Below are 12370 nucleotides of genomic sequence, written 5' to 3' on the forward strand. Positions count from 1 at the left end.
AACACCAGGTAAATTAACCCCAGACCAGCTAGATAAAATCTAGCCGACGCCAATGAGTGCATAGTGGTCAAAAGCGGGATTACCGCTGTCTGTCGAACGACCTGGTCTGAACAGCGTCCGACATGACACATGTAAGCTCTTGCTGCTCTGCAAAAACCTGAGACTATTACCCAGGCCTTCCTGGTTGTGCTAAGATATTGTTTGAACTGCCTTATAAGCATATCTATCTGTGTCTTGGACTAAGCAAGGACTTATTCGTGTCAAGTATCCTCAAGAACAACTGTGCTTCATAGACTTTCTGCGTGATTGCATTTTCCTCTGAAGTTCCCTATAGACTGCTGAGCTGCGTTTGATATTTGCATCAAGTGTTGTGGACTTGAGTTTCTCTCTGCACCTGTTTGAATCACCATGTGATAATATAGACTTTAACACTTATAAAACTGTGTCCTGTAGTTGCCTTGTTCCACACAAAGAGTCTCCTGAGTTATCCCTTATAATTATTACACGGGTTCTCTGTTTTTCTCTCACACTCCAAAGACTCATAGGGAATGTAGATTGTGAGCCCCAATGGGGACAGTGATGATAACGTCTGTAAAGTGCTGTGGAATTCATGGTGCTATATCAGTGAGTAAAATAAATACATAAATATTAGCTCAGTGGTATCTGACTCTCGGCATCACTGTCCATCAGCTGCTGTATATGAATGAACTATGGAGAGCGCAGCATCTTCATTATCTATGAGACCCAGCTCTGTGTGTAAAATAGCAGCTTAGCCCGATCCTGCACCTAAGAGCAATAACCAGGGCTGAGCTGTAACACTGGGCACAGCTGTTACTGTGTTATATAGTCGTGTTACACGCACCTCACTTCTTGTAACCTACAGCTGCACCAACATATTACACATTCACCATGCGACAAGTGGGCCTGTGCGCCTTCACATGCCGGGGCTGAATGTTAGTCCCAGTCCGGCCCTGGACACATTATACCCGGATCAGCTATTCTGCTCGGTCTTTGGCCCCGTGTCCGGCAGCAGCTTTATGCATTGAACATGTTGCTGAGGTGCCGCTCTATCAGGTGAGTGTAATACTCCTCTATTCTCATTACATCTTGTTATCAGATAAGACCCTATTTCTCGCTTGTTTGTTCCTCAGTATCTCGACTACAAGAAATCTCTGTAACGCTTTCAGGTTACTTGGTTAGAAGCCATCAAGGACTGCTTGGACCTTAACGGGGTCCATCTGAACCCCCAATGCAGAAGCCAAATGTCCTGAGAACTGGACCTGCTGTACCACAAATTGCCATTTCTCCAGGTTAGCAAATAAATAGTTGTCACGTAGAACCTGGAGAACCTGTCTGACATGCTCACCATGCTCCTCCAGAGTACGTGAGGAACTCAATATATCATCCAGGAGAATTACCACAAATCTACCAATCAGTGAGAAAATATATAATTAATGACATTTTCAGAGACTGCTGGAGCATTGGTTACCCCAAATGGCAGCATCAAATGTTCACTCTGCCCCTCAGGTGTATTGTGTGCGGTCTTCCATCTGTCACCATGGCGATACGTAGAAGGTTATATGCCCCTCTCACGTTACGTCTGTAAAACCATTTATCTCCAGGTAATTGGCTAAACAGGTCAGGTGTAAGGGGTGAAGGACAGGGAAGGTGAGCTGTGATTTTATTACTCTCTCTGAAGTCCAAGCATGGACGCCGCCCTCCATCCTATTACCAAACCCCACAGCGACTGGAGAGGAGCATGGCCGTATATGACCCTTAGCCGGACACTGGAAGGGGGTAAATAAGCGAGATTTCGGCATTTTAGCCCCCGGTGTGGAGGCGATAGCACAATCATATGCCGCCATATACTAGACGTCTGGTAACCGGTGATAATCCCCTCATGTGTGGGGTCTATTTGTCTCCAGAGAAATCACACGTTACATTCCACACAGAACATTGTGTAGAAAAGGCGGCGCGAGGTGATTGTGCCAGTAGTGAGGGCGAATAATGGCGGGAATGTCACTGACTGAGGAGAAGTCTCCATGTAGCGTCTTCACTGCGGATCACGTGACCCCTGACTCCTCCCCCTGTGACCTCATCACAGGTCCTGTGCGCACAGAGCAGCCATATCTGTGGAGTGCGGCTCTGCAGGTGGAGGTATGTGGAGATTCCCCAGTACTGAGCGCAGCCGGGGACATTAACCCCTTCTGCACGGAGGAGACTCTTTATAAGAACCATAACGTTGTTGTTCTGTTTCCTGTAATAGATACATACGAGCCAACTATGGAGGACAGGAAGTGAGGAGCGGAGTGTTCTCCTAGTACAGGGCCCCTTTCTTGGCCCCACACAGTGTAATGCCCCCATTATGCCCTGTAAGCAGGTTCTGCCCCACACCCAGCTGCCTCGGGCACTTTACCAGGAGCTGGTACCTCAGATTCTTCCCCGCACCCCTTTCCTTTGTTGGCGCCAAATCTGTTCTGCCTTTGGGGCTCCGGCCTTTATAATATCAGTAACTGCGCCATCAAGGTCTCCTGACCAGGTGCACCCTCTAGACTCTTCCCTCCGGAAACCCTCCCTCTTCCCATTGGTGTCACATGGTCCCGTCTGGACGGCAGATAGCAGTCTGTACAAATGCAGCACAGCCCGGAGGAGGCTTTTATATGACTCTCCTTATTACACCCCTTATGTAATATATATGATGGCGCTCACACAGTATAATGTTCTCATAGTACCGCCATACCCCCACACACTGTATAATGTTCTCATAGTACCGCCATACCCCCACACACAGTATAATGTTCTCATAGTACCGCCATACCCCCACACACAGTATAATGTTCCTACAGCACCGCCATACCCCCACACACAGTATAATGTTCTCATAGTACCGCCATACCCCCACACACAGTATAATGTTCTCATAGTACCGCCATACCCCACACACACAGTATTTTGTTCCCACAATTGTGGCTACCCACAGACACAGGATAATGTCCCCACAGGACTGGCATCGCCCTCACACACAGTATAATGTTCCCACAGTACCGCCATACCCCACTTTCTAATGTTCCCACAGTACTGCCCCCTACATGCACAATATGGTACCATCCACCTCACTGACTACCTCCGACCACCGACAATTAATAAATACTCACTTAGCCTCATTCTTGGTGCAGATACTAATGAACCCAGGATCTATGAGATATTTACCATACGATAGTTGGATAGGCAGGAGTGTATCATCCATAAAGGTAGCCCACTCGGTTGCTATGGTGCCTATGAAGTGACAGGGCTCGGTGGGGTGTGGTATTGGTCACCCTCTCCTTCCCATCATCACAATTTCAGCGATATCCACATTCCCATGACGGTGATACCGCTGAATAGATTAGTGAATCAGGGAGTGGAAAGCTCCTGATCCACCATTCAGCCTTCACTTCTGAGTCTGAGACTCCGTGCACTGCAGGCACAATGACGTCACTACATCACACCTGTAGTACGGAGCCTCAGTACTCACACCGCACAGACCAGAGCAGCGCTCCTCAGGAACCGGGTTGGCTGAGCAGTGTGAGGTTTTATATCAGGAATTGTGGGGGCATCATATTAAGAGAAGAGCTGTTGGGACTCTCATACTGAATGTGTGGCTGGTAGGGGCCATTATACTGGGGTTGTGGTGGACTGTAAATGCCTCCATACTGAGTGGGGTGTTTATTTTGTGTAGCAGGTTGTGGTGGCCATAATTATAGAGGAGCGAATATGTTCGGAAAACGATCACTAAACATAAATTCGGCACAAATATGATACATTCGGATTCATGATCGGTAACACGAGCATTTTTCTTAAGATTTGAAAAAGTCGGTAACATTCGGTAAAAGACCTAATAGAAGCCGACAATACATGTGCCGCGTTCAGTAAAATCACAGCCATCAATGTGGGAGACTGGGGTTCAAATCCTGTTGGACATAATAGACCAGTAGTGGTCCATAACACTATGGTGCCTACCTCAATAAACATGAGAGTGTCACGAGCAAAGAGAGTCATGCCGGCTCAGACGTCGCCTGAATTAACAAGGTCTGCGTCCAGGGTGGATTTGATTTAAATCACTAGTCAGTAAGGCTTGTTGTAAATCAGTGATTTAAATCAAAGTTTCTACCTAAACTAGTTCTTGCTACTTTAACATGCAAGTAGATGAAGATTTTTAGAATCACTTTTTATATTACTTTTTTCTCCCCAGTTTAATGGGTTAATCATTCATATTTGGACACCACTGTTCTGTTGTACTTAGGAAGGAGAAAAATAATCCTGACCTTAATAACAATTTAAATAGATTTATTCAACTGAAACAATAACAGCATTACAGCATAAGTTATTTGCTTAAACAAACATCCATGTTTGATAACTAATTTGGCTAAACAAAATATATATATATATTTTAAGAAACTTAGACTGTCAGCCCAGCCGACACATGAAAAACTTAAATACTACTGTCCCTGCTGTCCTCTGTAGCTCACTTGTCGTCATCTTCATCATCTTCTTCTTTGTTCCTATTCATAATCTGGAAAAGAAAAACAAGCTTTCCTGCTTTATTGGGTCCCAACCGAAATCTCAATTTAGAATGAATGAGTCCAAAGGAAGAGAATATTCTTTCAGCGCCTGCAGAAGAAGCTACTGCTGTTAAAAGTGAAATCATTACTTGAACAGTCTCTAAATCCAAGCGCTTATGTGACTTCCACCAGTTTACTGGTGTGACCTTCCTTAAAATATCTTCAGCAAACATATATTTCTTGAATGGTTCCCCCTTAGCTCTGAAGTTTATTATAGTTGGCATTAAAGATGGATGATTGCTGGATACCCATGTCATAGCTAACTCCTCTTCCTCAGCACTTAGGTTTTGACCCTGATATTGGATATTGACAATATTTGCCAAAAAATGAGCTGGAGTCAGTGCTTGTCCCATTCGTTTGTTTACTGCTTGTAATTTAATTCTGTCCATGTGTAGTTCTGTTTTTAAGTGTTCACTCAGTTCCTTCCAAATTTCAACAGCATCCGCAATAAAACAGCTATTTTTCTGTATTTTGTTTAAAGCTTGAGAGATGGGTTTCAGGAAGCTCAGCATATGTTCAACATTTCTCTTAAGCCCAATGTTGAGGATTTTGGCCGTGACAGTGCCATCTATTTTATCTCGATTTTCTTCACAAAGTGTCATCAGAATAGGCCAGTTTTTGATATACTGCTCAAAACAGTCCACCACAGAGTTCCATCTAACATCTTGTGGGAGCGTTAGCTTGGTTCCACCCATCCTTTTCAGAGCTGCTGCAGCAAAATGATTATTACGGAAGTATTTAGCAATTTCAACAACATTAGCCTTTATTTCTGGAACACTTAAGTCTTTGGCTAAGAGGTGCAGCAAATGGGCACTGCAACCATATGTTATTAGCAGCTTTGTATTCCCTCCCTGCTCTTCTAAATCTCTTCTCATCTTGGATACGTTTGCAGCATTGTCAGTGACCAAACTGTGTACTAGACATTTGAATTTTTGTTCACATGTCGTTATAGCTTTTACTGCCACTTCTTGTAAGTATTCTGCTGTGTGTGCATTTCTTGACGTTATCAGTTGTTTGTGCAAGGAAGACTTTACCTTCTTCTGTTGTTATACAAGCACATACAATAGGATCATTGTGGACATTACTCCACCCATCAATACTTAGGTTAACAATTTTACCCTCCAGAGCTGTTGCACATTGCTCCATTTCTCTGTCATACACTTGATCCAGCAGTTTCCCTGCAACATCAGCTCTGCTGGGTGGACTGTATCCTGGTCTCAGTGACTGAACCATATTAATGAAATGTGGGTTCTCAGTCAGACGGAAAGAAGAGTTTGTTGCATAAATAAACTGGGCAATTTTTTCATCAATCAACTCTTTTTTTAATCTGCTAGTTCTTATCACAAACCTATCTATGGTGGTTCCAGGAGGTAAAGGTTTTTTCTTCCTTTTGGGTGATGGTGATATGTGGCTGTGGGTGTCTGATGATGCTGCTGCTGCTAATGAAGCACTATCCTGGATGGATAACTCTGAAACTGTAGAACACGATGATGGTGATCTTGGAGGTGGATAGTTTCCAGAATCCATGAATTCCCCTAAACAAAAAAAGTCAATGCTGTTATTTTATTGTTTATACAATTTCTGCTTATTGCACACAACACATCACTGCCCCTGCCCCAAAAGGAATATTTGTTTTTCTTCATAACTGTACCAAATGACAGTAAAATGCAGTAATGATAAGAAATATAATTTTTCTCACACATGACAGTTCAGTCTTTAGAAATAGGATTCAATAAAAATGTTTACCAACCTGAAGATCCTGCCTGTTCAGAAGTGTTTCTTTGGTCATCTTCATCACCGCACTTCTCATGATGTTTCCTCATTCGCGCCACCAGGCCTTGCATCTCTTTGTTGCATCGTTTGCATTTTGCACGCATGCCTGCCTTACCAATAGGCGAAGGAGCTTCATTAAAATATTCCGAAACTGGGTCTCTTTTACGGCCTGCTGCCATTATAAGGAAAGAATGTAATAAACCTCAGATCGTACACACAAACAGATCCAGACTTGTCTGTCTGTGGCTATGCTGCAGTATTGTGCTCAAAGTTTCACTTTCATTTTCTTGTCTGCTTGCCCTTCCTCCTCCTCACACTTAGATTCACATTCTTCTTGTGTTGTGCAGATCTATTCCACTCCAAACAATCAGAAACATATTGTCTAACTTCTTGGACTTGGCACTGAAGGGGTTGATTCTGTATTCATAGGTTTGTAGAACAATAGGATTAAGGTCTTTTTCTCAACTCTGTTCATGTTGTAACATTTTTGCCGTGAAGAAGAGGCTGGGACCTCTGCGGAGTCAAATTCAGTTTTGAGAACTGTGTAAGTAAAGCGAGCGTCTGTGATAATATAGGAGAGAAACTGCCCACTAATCCTACAGAAACCTCTGGAAGAGCATGGCATTGTGAATGTTACACATATACAGCCTTTATTCTACTGAGTTAAACAACTCAGCTTTATCTCATGATGGAAGAACCTTTGGATGGTAAAATATTTTCCTCAAAAAGCAGTTTATTGAAAAAAATCCGATTTAAATTAAAAAAATCAGATTTTTTTGATTTTTTTAAAAAAAGATTGATTTTTATCCACCCTGTCTGCGTCAGATGTCAAGGAACCAGGACAATCTGATGATAAATGGGCTACTGGACCAAACCATACATGGACAAGGCAAGAGAACCTGGATCTGATGAAATGCTACTATAACAGCAGACCAAATGGGAGAGGATATATGAAGTGAATGAGGAAACTCTGGATGGATACAAGACCTGCATGTCCACTAACTGAGAAACAACTAGTCACCCAACATTTCAATATCATAAAGACAAAGCTATTATCACAACTTGAGATGGAGCAACTGCACTGCAGATCCACCCCACATGAAGACCTGGAAGAACAACATGTGCAACCCCCTGAAGATCCTGATCCAACCCTGCAACTAGAGAGCACTGCAGCTGATCTGAATCAGAAGATCTTAGATAAACTAAATACCATCAATACCAGAGATCGACTGCCAAGGCTCAGCAAAGAAACGCCACCAGACAGTGTGCTAGAGGATGCCAATAGAACAGCTCTTGCATCAATACCTACCACCACAATAACTCAAACTAATAACCTGATCTATGCTACGGCCTCAGCAATCATGGAAATGCTTGGCTATATAACCAGCAATAACAGAAGTATGTGCTCCCCTTGGAAAAGAAGACTGTAGACAAAGATAAAGGTGCCAAAAAGGAAAGTCAGCCAACTATCAGAAATACAGAAGTGTGTAAAGATCAAAAATAAGACCAAGCTGGACAAGTACAAAGCCTGACCCCAACTGAAGAGACGGCTAAACAAAGGCTCACAGCACTCGCTGCAAGACAAGGGAGATACATTAGAGAAGCTGAGGTCAAGAAGATAAATGCCCTGTTCTCCAAAGAACCATCCAAAGTGTACTCCCAACTACAGAGGAACAGCACAAAGGCAGCAACTCCACCAATAGCAGAGACTGAACAATACTGGAGGAACATATGGGAGAAGGAAAAAACACAACACCAGTGCAATGTGGCTGCAATAGTTGAGAATGAAACACAGCAACCACCTAGAGCAAGAATCAGGATAATGTTTCCACAGGACTGGCATCCCTCACAGACAGTATGTTGTCCCCACAGTACTGCAATCCCCCACTTTTTAATGTTCCCACAGTACTCCCCCTACATGCACAATATGAATATATTACAGAATATATGAATATATTACAGAAGCAGACATCCAACAGCGGTTCAAGAACATGAAGAGGTGGACAGCAACTGGCACATACTGTACATGATCCTCACCTACTGGCTAAAGAAATTCACAGCGGTACATGAACTCATGGCAAAGCAGATGAACCAACTGCTAGAAGCAGGCCACCACCCAGCTTGGCTAACACAAGGAAGAACAGTGCTGATCATGAAGGATCCTCACAAAGGAACAATTCCATCTAACTACCGCCCAATAACCTTCCTTACAACAACATTGAAACTTCTGTCAGGCATCATAGCCACCAAGCTACAGAACCATATGAACCAGTACATGAATCCAGCTCAGAAAGCATTGGGACTGACACCAGAGGCTCTAAGCACCAGCTCCTAGTAGATCGAGCAGTCACTCAAGACTCAAGATCCAGACAGACCAATCTCAGCATAGCCTGGATTGACTACAGGAAAGCCTATGACTCAATGCCACACACATGGATCTGTGAATGCTTGGCTCTGTACAATGTCAACAGGAAATTAAGAACCTTCATCAGAAACTCAGTGGGGCTATGGAGAACAACATTTGAAGTCAACTCAAGACAACTAGCACAAGAGACCATTAAATGCGACATATACCAAGGTGATGCACTGTCACCATTGCTGTTCTGCATAGTCTTGAACCCCCTCAGTCAGATAATTACAGTCTGGCTATGGATATAAGTTCAAGAGTGGAAGCACCATCAGCCACCTTCTCTACATGGATGACATCAAGCTGTATGCGAAAAATGAACGAGACATCAATTCACTGATCTACCTGACAAGGATATACAGTGAAGGGTCGGGATGTCCTTTGGACTGGAGAAGTGCGGCCGGTTGGTAATAAAGAGAGGCAAGGTAGTCAAGACTGATGGAGTGTAATTACCAGCAGGGCACATAGCAGATGTACAGACATGTTACAAGTACCTCGGCATCCCACAGGGATACAGTAACCATGATGAGGAGGCAAGGAAAGCAGCAACATCCAAATACCATCAAAGGGTAAGACAGGTCCTGAAGAGCCAGCTCAATGGGAAGAATAAAATCTGCGCCATCAATACATATGCCCTGCCAGTTATCAGATACCCTGCTGGCATAGTGTGCTGGCCAAAAGAAGAGATGGAAGCTGCAGATCTGAAAACACGAAAGCACCTCACAATGCATGGAGGTCTCCACCCAAAGTCTAACACCCAAAGATTGTATACCAACAGAAAGGTCAAGGCTTGATAAGTATCCAAGCATCCAAGCCACGATCACGGATGAAACAAGGAGTATCCAGGAATACATCAGAAAAATGGCACCAAAAGATGAGATGCTGAGAGAAAGCCTAAGGCAGCAACAACAGATCTGGAAGGAAGAGCAGGAACATGAACCGCCATGGCAAGACAAGCCGCTGCATGGGATGTACCATACACAGATAATGGAGTTGGCTGACATGGAGAAATCCTACCAATGGCTGGAGAAAGCTGGACTCCGAGACAGCACAGAGGACTAATCATAGCGGCACAAGAGCAAGTACTAAGTACCACATCCATAGAAGCAGGAATCTACCACACAAGACCCAAGGTGCAGACTATGCAAGGAAACCTCAGAAACCATCCAACGCATAGTGGCAGGAAGCAAAATGCAAGCAGGGACAGCGTATACCGAACGCCACAACCCTGTAGCGGGAATTGTATACAGGAACATCTGCACAGCATATGGGCTAATTCCCTCCTAAGTCCAGTTTGGAGACCCCAGAAAAAGTGGTGGAGAATAAAAGGGCTAAAATCCTGTGGGACTTCAAGATCCAGATGGATAAGCAGGTGTTGGCTAACCAACCAGACATTGTGATAGTAGACAAGGATCAGAAGACAGCAATGATAATAGATGTGGCAGTGCCAAGTGACAGCAACATCAGAGAGAAGGAATATAAGAAGCTGGAGAAATACCAGGGCCTCAAAGGAGAACAGGAGAAGATGTGGAAGGTGAAGGCAACAGTGATTCCAGTGGTGATAGGAGCACTTGGAGCAGTGACCCCTAAGTGGGAAGAATGGCTACAACAGATCCCAGGAGCAACATCTGAGCTCTCTGTCCACAAAAGTGCAATGCTGGGAACAACTAAGATCCTGCGCAGAACCCTCAAACTCCCAGGTCTCTGGTAGAGGACCCGAGAATGAGAAAGGACAACAAAGACCACCCCCATTGGGGGTGAGAAGGAAGTTTTTTTTTATAGATGTCAGTGACACAGTGTATATATATATTACATAGATAAATAGAAGAAAAGCCGGCAATTCACCAGCCGCGGTAGTGTAAAATCACCGCAGGAGCCGACAGGATAGAAGACATGGATGACATACAGTAAATACAAATAGAATAGGTAGATATATAGATGTCAGTGACAAATACAATTAGTACAGTGTGTTTCTTTTTTTATTCTTTGTTTATTATTTATTTACAGAGAAGTAGCGGCTGATGAATACACCCATCAGCTGCTCTCACTGTTATTAGCGGCTGTAGGTGTCGGATGATGGGAGCTGTAGTCCCATCAGCTGACACCAGTGACCGGTAGTAAACTTTTTACCTCCGATCACAGATGAGCGGTCACGCTGCTTTCTGACAGGGTGGGAACCGCGGCTCTCTGACCAGTGGGGATGAATTTACCCCCGATCAGAAGCGCTACGTCGGTGATTACCACACTGTCACACAGCTTGGGAAACACCGGCTTTTGTGCTGTGCATGTTCGGCTATATTCAGTGATTTAATCGATGATTAAGCCGGCAAATGTTGCTGAATTCGGTGATAGTGAGCCGAACCAAACACTGAAATATTGGCTCATCTCTAGCCATAATACTGTGTGAGGCGCTGTGGGGCCGTCATACTGTGTGGGAGACCTCATACTGAGCTACATGGGCACACAGGAGAACAATTTCCTTGTGATGAGTCAGATAGAAAGTGAGAAGTACAGACCTTTGGTCTATATTATTGCAGTCCTCCTGAATTGATATAGTGTTGTGTGCCAGGAGGGAGACATCAGATAGTACGTCCTGAAGGTAAGCAAAGATATAATGGCAGTAAGAATTCGGATTCCAGGCAGGAGCATAGTGGAGACAAAGAGCAGGAAGAGGTCATTAGCTCAGGTTTGCTGCACTATTGTGGCTTATAAGAAAAGTTATGTACCGCCACGTGTAACCGGAAAGTTCCTGACTCTGCACAATGCAGAAGAAGCGTTCATAAAGTGTTGTGCCTGCTATCTGATCTATATACAGTCATGGCCAAAAGTATTGACACCCCTGCAATTCTGTCAGATAATACTCAGTTCCCTCCTGAAAATGATTGCAAACACAAATTCTTTGGTATTATTATCTTCATTTAATTTGTCTTAAATGAAAAAACACAAAAGAGAATGAAGTAAAAAGCAAAACATTGATCATTTCCCACAAAACTCCAAAAATGGGCCAGACAAAAGTGTTGGCACCCTGAGCCTAATACTTGGTTGCACAACCTTTAGCCAAAATAACTGGCTTCCGGTAACCATCAGTGAGTTTCTTACAATGCTCTGCTGGAATTTTAGACCATTCTTCTTTGGCAAACTGCTCCAGGACCCTGATATTTGAAGGGTGCCTTCTCCAAACTGCCATTTTTAGATCCCTCCACAGGTGTCTATGGGATTCAGGTCTGGACTCATTGCTGGCCACCTTAGAAGTCTCCAGTGCTTTCTCTTAAACCATTTTCTAGTGCTTTTTGAAGTGTGTTTTGGGTCATTGTCCAGCTGGAAGACCCATGACCTCTGAGTGAGACCCTGCTTTCACACTGGGCCCTACATTATGCTGCAAAATTTGTTGGTAGTCTTCAGACTTCATAATGCCATGCACACGGTCAAGCAGTCCAGTGCCAGAGGCAGCAAAGCTACCCCAAAACATCAGGGAACCTCCGCCATGTTTGACTGTAGGGACCGTGTTATTTTCTTTGAATGCCTCTTTTTTTCTCTCCTGTAAACTCTATGTTGATGCTTTTGCCCAAAAAGCTCTACTTTTGTCTCA

General features: G+C 43.9%; 1 protein-coding gene across 2 annotated transcripts in view; it reads left to right on the forward strand.

Moving 5' to 3' along the window:
* The first annotated feature begins 1902 nt into the window (after window positions 1-1902).
* The window catches only part of LOC143766936 (uncharacterized), a 107117-nt gene continuing 96649 nt past the window's right edge, over window positions 1903-12370 (forward strand). For both annotated transcript variants that reach the window (XM_077254944.1, XM_077254945.1), the window contains exon 1: window positions 1903-2157. In XM_077254944.1, the coding sequence (XP_077111059.1) occupies window positions 2008-2157 (150 nt within the window). In that variant the 5' untranslated portion in view covers window positions 1903-2007. The remainder of the gene's footprint in view (window positions 2158-12370) is intronic.

The sequence above is a fragment of the Ranitomeya variabilis genome, chromosome 4 (genome assembly GCF_051348905.1).
Source record: "Ranitomeya variabilis isolate aRanVar5 chromosome 4, aRanVar5.hap1, whole genome shotgun sequence".
NCBI classification, from domain to species: domain Eukaryota; kingdom Metazoa; phylum Chordata; class Amphibia; order Anura; family Dendrobatidae; genus Ranitomeya; species Ranitomeya variabilis.